At 36.4% G+C, this 14,160-nt stretch overlaps 1 protein-coding gene across 2 annotated transcripts in view; it reads left to right on the top strand.

Moving 5' to 3' along the window:
- The window catches only part of LOC136346941 (diacylglycerol kinase theta), an 89,135-nt gene that overhangs the window by 47,678 nt on the left and 27,297 nt on the right, over positions 1-14,160 (top strand). For both annotated transcript variants that reach the window (XM_066296505.1, XM_066296503.1), the window contains exons 7-11: positions 1,031-1,286; positions 4,326-4,516; positions 4,576-4,788; positions 4,841-4,978; positions 11,281-11,604. In XM_066296505.1, the coding sequence (XP_066152602.1) occupies positions 1,031-1,286; positions 4,326-4,516; positions 4,576-4,788; positions 4,841-4,978; positions 11,281-11,604 (1,122 nt within the window). The remainder of the gene's footprint in view (positions 1-1,030; positions 1,287-4,325; positions 4,517-4,575; positions 4,789-4,840; positions 4,979-11,280; positions 11,605-14,160) is intronic.

A 14,160-nucleotide genomic window follows, 5' to 3' on the forward strand; every position in this document is an offset into this window, starting at 1 on the left:
TGCAAAAACTAAGATAGCTGGATCAATTCTGTTAACGTCATCATTAGTTTCACTAAAAAGTGACACAGGTTCGCGAAAACCGCATCTCTTTATCTTTGTTAATGTCCGAGATATCCCACGATTACAACGAAAATGGGACACCCTGTACGTGCGTTTTTATGTACGGCGGGGTTCTGTTTTAAGCCCCATTCTGTCTTTTTTAAAATTTAAATTCATGATTTCTATTAACTCTCTTATCTGTTCTTTGGGTGGTCGCTTTTTCCTTTCTTTCTCCCGCTGTTCCCCCTACCCCTCAATGATACATAAGAAACTGCTTATTGCCAGCGCAGCTAACTTGGAACCGTATTTGTCTTCAGTTTTAAGATGCGCAACTTTGCCGAAATTTACCGATCCTGTGTCTCATAGGATACCCATAATTGACATAAATAATAGATATAATATGGAAAGGAAGAAATAAATAAACAAATATTCCATAGCCAACATTTTGCAAAAACAGCAAATAGAATAGGTGTCTAAAACCTGCTCCAGTGGGTCCCGTTGGGACTTTCTGGGATACTCAGCTCATTTAAAATTAATTGAATTATACCTGAAAATACAGAAAATATGGACGTTGTTCGTTTCAATGCTTCAAGATAATCCTATGAAAACTACTATATTTTGATTTCGCACACAAACCGAATTCGGTATTAAACTCCGAGCGCTCGGAGCAAACGTTTGTCTTTTTTCTTGCCATTATTTTTGACAAGTTGGAGTGAGACGGACTGATGTCCTGAGTACAGCATTACGGAACTGAGTAACAGTTACCTAAAAATAGGTAGGTACATTGTTTTTTATTTTCCTTTTTCACCCCTCCGCAACTTTAACTGAAGTTTTTCCCACCCTCGTTATGACCATGATATCGTCCATTCAATAAAAACTGAATGCAACTGCATTACCAGTTGAAATGTGAACTTCTCTTAGCCCTTTCGAGGCAAACTAGAGGCAGTTTTTAATTGAACGCACGTTACCAATTGTTTGTTTAATTATTTAGAAATCATGATAAAAGTATTCGATGGCAACACCTCCCTGCGAAGACGAATCTTCCGAGTACTCATCGTTAACCGATCTGCCTCTGTAAACGAGTTGCTTATTCGGGCATTGCGAGCTTTCCATATCAGCAAAGATCTGGATCAGTTCTACCTGACCGACATCTATTCGCAGGATGAGGAGGTACTTCAGGATCCCACCCCAGCACTGAATCTGCATAGGAAAGAAGGAAAAAGACCCGCAGTGTTTCTGAGATTTAAGTAAGTAGTTATTTTGGCACTAGTTATCCAAAGCTGCCTCCCGTTGATGCGAAAAGGCTAACTATTTCATATGATAAAACATGAGTTCTATGGATGTCAAGATGATTTTATTTACTAACAAAATGAAGTGCAGTCCATGTTCATGTAAAGGGTGATTCGTAACGGAACCCAAAACAGGTGCGTGTAGGGAACCTCAAAATATGGAGATTTGTTAATTTTTTTCTACGGTTAATACACCGCACCGTAAAAGTAACGCATTTTCGTTTTTATACTTTGGAGTAAATATTTTACTCTTACCAAAGTTGTGCAACCATGATTTTCAATAGATCTAGCCTGACGAAATCAATTAGGGATATAGCTAAAGGAATACACGATGTACAAAAAAATACATAATTTTTATTCCTTAATTTGTACAAACAAATGAATATTTAATAGCGTATTGTCCCCCCCCCCCCCCTTGCTCTGATTATTTCACACTTCCTTGACATACTTGAAATTGAGTTTCTAATATCATCTTGATTAATGTGGACCCACATTTCCGTGATCTTCAATAACAACACATTTAAGTCCCTAGGGGGAACCTCTGAGGTTCTAACTTGTCCCATAAATGTTCGATGGAGTTCAGATCAGGGCTTCTTGCTGGCCAATGCAACGTTTGAATTTTCACATCTTCGAGGTAATTTTGATTACTCGTGCAACGTGTGAACGTGCATTATCATGCATTAACAAAAATTCCTCACTGATAAATGGGGTATATGGAACTACATGGGGTTCTAAAGTATCTATTATGTGTCCGTGGGCTGTCAAAGTACCGTTCTGGAGCACACCTAACTCCGTGCGACCTTCCAAACTAATGCCTCCTCATATTATAAGGGATCCACCTTCATAACCCACAGTTCCGACAATGTTACACTGGACGTATCCTTTTCCAGGGCGTGGATATGCTCTCCTACAACGATCATAACTTAAAAGACGAAATCGAGATTCGACTGTGAAGAGTACGTTGCTCCATTAACGATCTCCTCAATCTTGGTGTTCTCAAGCACATTGAAGACACTGCCTTCGATGTTCCACTCTCAATAGAGGACCACTTGTGGCCCTATAGGAAGTAATATTGCTTTCTTCCGACCTTCTTCTCACTGTGTCTTGACTGATACAAAAGTCACATCGACAAAAAAGCTCCTGCTGCGGCACAGTACTTGTAATAAATCGATTTCGTAAAGCTTACAATCGCAAAAATCGATCTTGGTTACTCGTTGTCTTTGTCCAAGTCTTTTTTGCTTCGTACCAGTTTCCCGAAACCGTGCGAGTGCTCTGGAGACCGCAGCCTGGCCACTCCCAATCGTAGTGCGAGTTGAACCTACTTCTGCAAAGCCGCAGCAGCTGCAAATTCTTCTACTGAAATATTTCTCCTTTCGCGGATATTTTGGGCTATTTTTTTCAGGAGCAATATTTTATATTCATGAAATGCACCAAAGACATAACCCAACTGAACTTAAGTGAGGTATGCAACCTTCAAGCCAAAATTTCCGAAAGAGCATTTTTGAATATTTTGTAAACAACTGTTGTTGTCTTATAAATAAATATGTAAAATATTAGGAAAACGTTTTAAGAGTGATAAAAAAATCATTTCGGACTACTAACGCGCATTATAAATATTTTCTCAGGCAGATTAATCAGTTTTAAAGATGATGCGTTAATTTTGCGGCGCAGTATAGTTAAGGAGATGTTGACTTCCGCTGGTTTGTAAATAAAAATAAATAAATATATAAATAAAAAATTCCGCTGATATAATGCCTGATTTGCTGTATCTCGCAATTGCATGAGTTTGGCAAATTACAAATGGCTTACCACTCGAAAAGCGCACCGTTTTTGACTGGTAATCTCGTTAAATCCCTTTAAATTCGGTTTGGTTCTATTCCATAAAACTGTGATTTTATCAAAAATTACAAGTATTTCGACCAATTTTAAAGGGGGATAGATCTTTTAGAATTTGAGTTGCTATTAAATAATATCGTTCATTCGTTAGCGACTTTACAGAGAAAAAAAATCTCGACTCTTTCAGACCTTACTTTACCGCTAATCTAACCCTTATTGACCACATGTCGATTTCACATTTCTAACAATTAAAGATGTTAATAAGAATAAATCATGTGTCAAATTTGGTCGCGTTGTGATGATGCGTTACTTAAATATGTCGATTTTTAGAATTTGACAAGGCAGCTTCGGAGGTCAATATTTCCTCAACTATTAATCGTAGAAAAAAATTTTCTACAAATCCTCAGATTTTGAGGGGTTCCACACGCACCTGCTCTGTGTCGGTTCCGTTGCGACTCACCCTGTATAAAACTCGCTAGGAAAGGCTGTTTTACCCAACGAGTGCCATATTGTGGTATCTCGCCCCACAGAATTCCGCTCGTAACATGAAATTACGCCTTTCCTGCTGTTATCTAACGATACGAAACTAACTAGTTACCTAGATATTACATGGCAAATCTGAAGGTCCACCTAAGCTTATCTTTAAGGGTAAAAGGTGTATTGACCCTCAATTATGTCATTAATTTTCTGTAATTGACATTTTACTCTAATGCCTCATTAATGTCCGTTTGTCGGGCGTGGAACACAATCAAAACAGATAGGGCCAATGCACCAGAGTCCTGCTAATGTTAGCAGAGGCACAAATCCCATGGAAACGGGGAGTCAATCCGCCTCGACAATTTTAGCGTTTCTATAGAAAATATCTAGTGGTGGCTATCAGGATTGTGATGTATTACCATATAAAGTTTGCAAACTTCCGACGCCTTGACCTACACTCCTGGACAAAAGTATGATGTTGGGGATTGGCCAAAAATTCAAAAATCATTTAGTGGGTTAGTTTAACGCTTCGGATTAAAATGCCCATCATTAACTGGAGGTTTAAAAATTACGAAGTGAACAGAGTAATTTGCAATATTGGAAATCAACAATGGTCACGATCATCAGGCCGTAGAACAAAAAGTAATGTATGAGCTTATTTAGAAGACAATTTTCTATTCACAGAGGCAAAGAAAATGGCACGGGTGAAGCACGAGTCTATCCAGGCAAACTTGAAGTTTCCGAAACTTATTGCCAGATCATCGTAGATCCTCAAACTACAATCGCGGATCTCATAAAAGAGTCTTTAGTAAGGTTCGATCTTGACTTCAGATTTGAAGAGTTACGATGTTTGGAAGTTCTTCTGGATAGAGGCGGTAAGTTCTGCGAGTTATTTCGTACCAACAAGCGTTGTCTCAACGACTAGTATTTTTAGTATCTGAGCGTGTTTTGTCGTTTAACGAAAGACCGTGGGAAATAATGAAAAATTTAGCCAGGGATAGTATACGGCAAATGGAGTTAATGCGGTTCTACTTACAACCCAAGAAAGACCCTCATGGACCGAATGTGGCTTTATTTGTCGGAAATTTTCCTCCTAACTTGTCTGAACGAAACTACGAAACGTTACTGAATGATGTGCTTGGAAGAGGTACGAGTTGACTGCAAGTCCCCGATTGAGATTAATTCAGAATTTTTTTCAGAAATAAAATACATGAGAATTGAAATCATTTATTACGAATACGGGTCAATGATTGTTATTTTCGAAGACTCGGACACTGCTGTTAGGGCACTCTATACTATCAGAGAGGTGAAGTACGAGGACAAACAGCAGTTGATCGGTAAGACTTAACGTTCATTTTCGGTTAATTGCTATAGTCGAAAGCAATCTTCTTTGGGCGGGTCCAGAAAATTCAAGTCAAAGCTGAAATGGCAGGTCTCATCAGAATGTTCTTTAGTAATGCTAAACAACTAAAAGGAAAAAAGGTTTTTCGTTGAAAAATTGGAGAATCCACCAGATAAGACTGCTCTTGACCACACTTTTTGGGGTTTTTATACGTGCTATAGTAATGGTTCATAACTAGCAAGTAAATTTGCAATTTTTTTCTCTATATTTAATCACTCTTTACAATCTGCAACATTGTGTTACAATAATTAAGTTTCGTAACTGTAAAGCATTGACAGTGTAGTCATGAGTAGAACTCAGCATTATGAGTTGATCTACTACGCTAGTAGACTGCGTTAATTCCACAACCACACCCAAAATATACAAGATTATAGAGATAGATGATATTCTATATATGCTGACCCCGGACCTCTGCTGCAGTCGAGCAAGTCTTAGTGGCAGGCCGATTGGCTTGACACCTTCTAGCCGCCTTATGGGCGGCTTATTGAACAAATTGGTCACTAGTGTGTTAATATGATTTTTTGTTCGGTCCCTATGTTTAAGTGAGACCCTGAGTGTTTCGCCACGAACCAGAAGGATGTCAAGATCGTTATGTATGGTCTTGTTGCTAACGAGCCATGACCTCTCGGAGATAATTCTTAGTGTTGTAGATTGAAATCGTTGCAGTATGTCTATATTAGAATTGCTGGCACGAATTTGCAAATGAGTCAACTCCACACATAATGTGTATTCTAGAGGAGACACCATCGCGAACTTGCTTCTACGACTTCCCCTTCGATTCCCTGACTGCTTTATTATACTCCGTTGAAGCAGTACCAGCTTCTATTCACGCATTGCCGTCGTTCGCTCAGCGCTATAGCTGCTGATCAGTCTAAGACTTGGCACTTTCGAAAGTGGAAGTCGGTATTTTGAGAAATAAAACATAATTTTATTTTAAAAATGAGGGATATGTACATAAAGTACAAAAGAACGACGGCTTTTGACATCATCAGCCTCCTATGAAACCTTGACGAATTAGTTTTCTATGTATATTGTTTGGTATACAGGGTGTCCCACGGGGAACCGCCATTAGACGTTTTAAGGAAATTATAAATAGAAAAAGTACGAATATTTATTCGTTTGGTAAGAGCCTTGGGGCAAATATAAATTTTTGGGGCTAAAAATTTTCAGTGACATCACACTTCCGGTTGTACCGGAAGTCGATATTTGGTTGCTTATATAACGCAATGCCTTATATATTATTACATTTTCGTATTCTACGTTCAAATTTAATACGAGTTTATTACTACGTTGACTTTCTTAAAATGAATAGTTCTCGAGATATGTACAGTACTGGAAAAATTTGGAGCAACTTTCAAAACAATTATACATTGGGGGTTGAAGTTGAAGTCTTGCCAGTAAAGACCTATTTACTTACTGGTTTCTGATCGAAATGGAGGACAGTTTGAGAATTTATTGTAGATACAAATAATATTGTGAAAATAAATAATAATAATTTGTTATAAATAATATAAAAATAATAATACAGTCATCGAAACTCACTTTTCAAATACAAATTTAGATGTGAAAAAGGGGCAATTTTCAGCAGCTCAGAAACGGTTGGATTTAGGGATAGGGTAATGTTAACAAAAGTTGTAGGTTTTTAGATTCTGAACACGATGCCGTCGAGAAAAGTAGGGCATTCTATTTGAAATAAGCAAGTTATTGAGGATTGAAGTCATACAACTTCGGAGGCCTATTTCGAGGGTTATGGAAAACTCTTTTTAAACTAAAACATGTCAAAACGTAGCTTATTATGTCGCCTTGGAGCCTCATAAGATCGATTCCAAAATTCTCAACGGTTAGGAAATAGCATTGATTTCCGCGCGATCTTGCAGCTATCAAAATTTTCGAATTTTCACAAATAACTCGAAAATGGTAAATTTTTTATATAAGACCTATTACATAAACTAGCCTTAAAATTTGACGATAAATCCGAGAATGGCAAAAAAATTGGGGGGTTCCATTTAAAAAAACATAATTTGGTACTACCGCACTTTTATAACAGACCCTGTACATTTGAAAATAATTTAAAAATACGTGCCTTTTATTCCTCAAAAACTTTATTCCGACAAATTTCCTTCCAAAACTTATATTTACTGAGATATCGCACTTTGACGCACTAATGAGCAACCCTGTATACAGTTACTCACAAAATTGAGCGTACATATGGGAAAATGTTATAATTCTTGAAATAATCATCTGAGATCAACAAATTTAGGCGTTTTTATTGTGAACATTGATTTATATTTTATTTTAGATCATAAAAGGTAACAAAATATTTCAATATTTTTCAAAATAGAGAATTAATACACCAAATTGTAATTATAAATTCTTAAATTGTGATACAAAATTGCACGTGCTGCATATTAATAAACACGCAATATAGTTGAAAATATACGTAAAGTTCAACTTTAATATTTCGTGGAGTTTCCCTGGGAGTCGATACTGACCTGAAGTCGTCGTGGCATTGATTGGATTCATTTCATTGTATAATTAGGTGCCATTTCCTCCCATGCAACAAGAATGATCTTTTTAAATGTTTCTTTATTTTTGCGTTTTTTTTCAATAGGGTTTATGTCAGGACTGTGTGGGGGAATTTTCAGCAATTTCGACACATTATATAAGAGTCATTCGCGAACTATTAACGCCGTATGTTTCGGGTCATTATCTTATTGAAAATAATAATCCATTGGGATGTTCATTTTTTCAGCTGAGACTCTTAAATTTTCCCTTAATATATTTATATAAACACGTCTATCCATTATTCCGTCCATGAAGTGCAATTTTCCGGTAAAGCTGGACGAGACCCCACAACATCACAGATTGTCCACCGTGCTTAACACTTGCAACTGTTTTTTTCATTTTCTGTTTTGTATTCGGTTTTTTCCTCACGATTTGTTTTCCATCCGATTCAAAAAGGTTTATTTTGATTTCGTCAGAGAAAATAACTCGTTTCCAAAAATCCAGTGGCTTATCAATGTATTATCGAGCAAAATTTAATCTATTAATTCTATTTACTTTAGATATGTATGAATGTATGGTTTTTTCCGAGCTACTCGACCATTATAATTATTTTTCCTAAGTACCCTGCGAACTGTTTCTATGGATACTGATTGTCCAATCCTTGAGCTCAGCTCTGCAGTCAATTTAGGAACGCTCTGTTTGGGATCCTCTTTAATTTGACGGACAATAAAACGTTCATCCTCAGCACTAAGAATTCTCGTTCTCTCTCTCCCAGTATTATTTTTGAGTGTTCCTTCGTATAAAAATTTATTTATAATTTTCTGAATTGTGGAATGCGTTCTGCTTACAGTTGTACCGATTTCTCGCATACTTTTTCCTTGTGAAGAAATTTTCACAATTATTTTCCTTCCGGTTGCACCAGTTTCACGTCGCTGAGTTTTCATCTTGAAAATCCTTTTTAGGCTTTTAACAAGTGTGCCGAAACTGAATCGTCTATGGGGCACTGATAAATCAAAATCGTTTATCACCAGCATTTCCAACAGTTTTTTTGTCATTCTCAAATTTTTTGTTGTTATTTGGTTCTGTACGCTCAATTTTGGGTGAGAATATTCAAGTATGTTTGAACTATCTTGCCCTATTGACTCCAATTTATTATTTTAATTTTTTTCTTTATTTGAAAAATTGTTGTTTTGGACGAAATAATAGTTGCTTGAAATCATTTGGCGAAAAATATTTGTTATGAGCATGAGAATAAGAAAAAATTTCTAGCGATGATCGCGTATGCTCCATTTTGTAAGTAACTGTAATTACAGCTAAGTTAGTTGGACTCATTTCAATATGGGTTTAACATAAAGGCACCATGTAAGGAAATACTTTGACCATCAGAAATATCAACATTTATTTTATTGCATGTTTTTATACCGATAACATTGTTTTGGGGGTGGAAAAAAGTAGAGAATCTCTCAAAGAAAGTAAAAATTTATTCTTAAAAACGCACTAAAAACGGTATTTTTTAATATTTTGCAAAAAAAAAACATTTTTAATGACCTCCTGGCATCTGTTGAGCATTAACCTTATTAGCTTTGATATTATTATGGGATCCATGCTGCGCTAGGCTTCTTTTAATGTTTCAAGTAATTGATCGGTACTCGTGTAACTTTTTCCCTGGATCCTTTGGTCTAAAATTTCCCAGAGGTTCTCGGTCGGATTGAGATCAGAGGATTGTAAAGGCTATTCCAGAAAATTGATACTTTCTCTTCTAAACCATACCTATACGTATTTTGACGTATGTTTAGGATCATTATCCTGTCGAAAAATATGTCGGAAGGGCATAACCTCATCGGCATATGGCACCATTTGGTTCTCCAAGATGTCCTTATAATGAAACCTATCCGTGTGGTTTCTATTTTGTAGAGTGAACCAACATCATAGCCCGAGACACAGCCCCAGACCATAATTGACCCATCTCCGTGCTTTACTGTAGGGCATGTGTATTTGGAATTAAGTCTTTCACCCTTAGGGTGTCTTACATAGGCCCTGCCGTCACTGTTGAATAAACGGAACTTCGATTCGTCGCTCTAAATGACTTTTTGTCCAGTTTTTCGCTGTCCAGCGCAAAAGTGATTTGGCAAAATTCTGTCTGTTTCTCTTTGATAACAGCGGTTTTCTGGCTGGTCTTCTGCCATATAACTGACCTTCCATCAATCTATTCCTTGTAGTTCTAGAAATTACTTCAATTCTAAGTTCTTCAGGAATGCGGCGCTTAATCGTGTTGGAGCCAATGAAAGATTCACTTTTTGCAAATTTTATAATTTGTTTGTCCTCATATCTATTGGATCTTTTGGGCCTTCCGGATTTCTTCTTGACTAGGCTGTTCCCAAATACAGGATTTTGTTTAATAATTTTGAAAACAATGGACTTGTTTAAGTGAAACGTCTTTGCAATTCCACTCTGCTTTCGACCACTCTCAAGTAAATCATCAATAGCTTCTTTTACTTCTAAAGACAGATGTGTTCCTCTAGGCGTGTTTACTGACACAAACTTCCAGTTGAAATGAATATCAGGCAAAAATTGTTTAAATGTTTTGTATCGTTTCAAATGTTGCTCCACGTCCCCTCCCCCCACAAAACAATGTTATTGGTATAAAAACATACAATCAAATAAATGTTGATATTACTGATGGTCAAAGTATTTCCTTATATGATGCCTTTATGTTCAACCTATGTTTTGATCCTATAAGATGCAGAATTCTTGACCACTTTGTTGGTAGCTGACTGGATTAATACGGGAGGACCACTCTGAGTTTTGCAGTCTCAGAAAAACTGTTTGTGATGGTAACCTTCACTATTGCACTTAACTTTATTGATTATAATATAATGACAGGTATAATTTGTGAGTTAGAATCTGAGCTGCGATGCGTGATCTTCGTGTTCAAGTCTCAAACCTAACTGACTGTCCTTTCAAAGTCCATTCACGTCGTTCCTTGACAAAAAACTAACAAAGGGTTCTAAATATTCCCAGAGTAATAAATTAGAACCTCAGGGTATCGCCTAGACTAAACCTAAAGAAAATTGATTATACTACGGCTGGCTAACTAAATACATTCCAGAATTCTTAAATTATCCTTAACTAAATCATGTTTGAATAGATCGATTGTCCTCAGATATTAATTTCAGGGATATTTGTATAATTCTTAACAACCTATATTGGAATGAGTCCAACTAACTTAGCTGTAATTATGTAATTTTTTTTTTAATTGCTCTACAGTTTTCCACTACTGTACATGCAATTGAATATTAAAAGTGACAGATGCAAACATCTGTAGAACTACAGATTATCAACAAATGGAAAGTATTTTGTAACTTGTTTTTGTCACTATACTGTGGAAAGTCCATATTTTAGCATGCTGTCAAGCTCTGCCTAAAGTCTTCAATAGGTTGTCCACAAAAATAGAGCCAAATTGGGCATGAAACAATAGTCAAAACTTACAGATATTAAATAGAGTAATCATTTTAATGTGTTTTGAAACTACGTTGTAAAAGAACCTGTGTTCAGATTTAACAATTTAACAGTAGTAAAGTTCCATAGTGTTTGAACACTTCCGTTTCATAAGTTGAACCAGGGATAATACGAGTACACCAATTATTGCAAAAAATATAATGAAAACGAGTGTGCATGATTTAACAGTTGAAATTATTATAGTTTAAAAAAAAAAATGTTTGTTCTTTGCAGTGATGTTGCTGCCCAATATCGAGGAATCAATGATCACACCGGGTGTAAATCCTCTTCTTGTCTTCGTCAATATCAAATCGGGAGGCTGTCAAGGACTAGAGCTGATTTCCAGTTTCAGAAAACTTCTGAATCCTTATCAGGTGTTTGATTTGGACATGGGCGGCCCCTTGCCGGGTCTGTACGTTTTTAGGAATATCGTGAAGTATAAAATTCTGGTGTGTGGTGGCGATGGAACTATTGGTTGGGTGCTACAATGCTTGGATAATGTTGGACAGGATTCCAAATGTGATTCACCTGCTTGCGCGATAGTGCCACTGGGAACTGGTAAGTGCGAGCTTCATCATGTTAAGTTTATGGTCATTTTTGTTTAATTATGTTTTTAAGTTGCTTAGTTCATGGACTAAATTCCGAACCGATTCAAGTGATGCATACAGTGTTTTCATTTCGAGAGCAGTTATACCGAGCACCACTATTTATTTTCGTAAATCAAATTGCGTAGATATCAAAAGCAAGACAGTAGAGAAATCTAAGATTTTTACTTCCTTCATCTGCTTAGCTAAAAGTTCAGTGGAGGAGTCCTGTTCTGCAATATTTGCATTATAGTCGTTTGATATTCGTACAGGGTGGCTATCTGAAAACAAAGCACGAGCAATTTGAAACAGCTAAGAGAACTTATGAAAAAACTTTGGGACACGTAAAACTTATTTTTGATGGGGAAACGTTTTAGGCAAATTCAGCCTCCCCTTGTTGCGATCTCTTAAGCGGAAGGGTGTCCATGCCCAAAACCTTAAGTAGAAGAGGGGGTCGTGTGACACCTCAGCTTGAAGATAATTTAATGTACTTTACAACCCTTGAGTTTTAACTCTTTGTTCTCAACACAACCAAAATGGCGGTTTTCCAAAGATGCGCAAATTCGGTTGTTTATGTTCAGTTATTTTACCTTTTTCACTTTACTACGATAAATTGAGTAGTTTTATTCTTTGTCTCGTTTTTCTTGCGCTAATTTTTTTTTCTAAATACTAGCAAAACATGAGGGATAATTTCTTTATTATTAATCCGAAAATATAACTTGAGTACATTTCAGTACTAAAAATATGGGCGAAAAAGGAAAGGTACTATGTGCTTGTGTTCTAAATTTAAAATGATACTCAATAAAATTGAAAATAATGTAATAATTATGGTATATTCATTAGCCGAAAGTGAGCAAATTACGTGACTTTTTTTGGCAATAATAAAAATGCTAATAAAACGGCTCAAAATTTCCACGAAATACACCAAGACCGTCTTCGCCAATCGAAAATACATTTTAGAGCAAGTGAAAAAATATCGAGAAACTGGATCGATAGGAAACAAAAAGCATCAAGCTGAAAATACGGTTGTGAATTAAGCTACTCACGTGACAGTTTTGAAACATGTTTTCCAATGCCCTACATTAAGTACAAGAAAGTTACAGGTGGTATCGTCAAGCCTACGAGCATTCAAGTGATTAAAAAAATATATATACAAAGTTCATCCGTGCAATATACGTCTAATTCAAGAGCTTAATGGGGATACTTTTGACAGGCGTTTGCAATTTTGCGAAAGCATGTGAGAACGGTTTCTAAATTATTAATAGTTCTTCTTTAATTTACGTTCCTCAGACGAATTCTTGAACGGTACCGTGAGTCAGCACAACCGCCGTTACTGATCTGATGATAATCCCGCAATTATTCACAAGGACCGTACACAATATGCGCAAAAATTTACTCGGCAATGGATTAGAAGGAGAAGGCCCACGGAGTGGCCTCCGCGTTCTCCAGACTTAGGTCTGTTAGATTTTTTTTATGCAGCCACTTAAAAAGTAGAATATATGTCACCAAACCAACACTTTTGGACGATTTTCGCCAGAGGATCACTAATGAGTGTCATCAAATCACTCCACAGATGCTTCAAAATGTTTGAACAAAATCTCTTTTATTGTATGGAGGTCGAAGGAGCATCTACTCAGTTCACTTGTAATATCTGCCCTTTATTTACAGAATTTAAAATGTAATCTTTATTTTTGTGTGAGAATCTAATTGAAGTGAAGTAAAATCATTTTAAATTGTTAGATACATTTTTATTGCGCATGCCATAAAGACCATTGTTTTCTACAGCGTTATTTCACTTTGACCCGAACATTTTTTGTCATCGCAGTAAAGTGAAACGGGTAAAATTACTGAATGTAAATAACTCAATTTGCGTATCTTTGGGAAGCCGCCATTTTGATTGTGTTGATAGTGGAAACTTGAAACTCGGGGGGTTATAAGCTACATTATATTACTTTCAAAATGAGGTGTCAGTCGACCCTCTCTTCCATTTAAGATTTTAGGGATGAACGCCCACCCTCTTAAGGGGTTGTAGATAGGGGAGTCCGAATCAGTCTAAAACGTTTCGCCCTCGAAAATAATTTTTACGTGTCTTTTCATAAATTCTCTTGGCTGTTCAGAACTGTGTGTGTTTCGTCTTCATACGGCCATTCTTTACAAAGATTACAACAGCTAGTTCTTCGCAGTTTCAATTGTGTTTATGTATTGACTTCAAGTCCTGCTGCATTTAAACTGTTGAAAAAATTAATTGTCGAAAAGGCACAATTATTCTCCGATTAATAATCAAGCTAAGTTCCACAGAATCGAAGAACGCCAGAGATGATTGGACAATGAAACCGTTGTCTAATTTGATTCTGCCATGTGCTGTTACCGAAAAAGGCACTTTTCAGTTTAGCTGTGTAACCAGCCAATTATAAAGAGGATAAAAGTACAAAAAGAAACTGATGGTGCAGATTTGATTTTGTATTTTTTCGAAATTGATCATGTCAGGAACGATACAATATAGAACTAGACTATGAAAAGAAAGGATGAT

This window comes from Euwallacea fornicatus, chromosome 25 (assembly GCF_040115645.1).
Source record: "Euwallacea fornicatus isolate EFF26 chromosome 25, ASM4011564v1, whole genome shotgun sequence".
Lineage (NCBI taxonomy): Eukaryota > Metazoa > Arthropoda > Insecta > Coleoptera > Curculionidae > Euwallacea > Euwallacea fornicatus.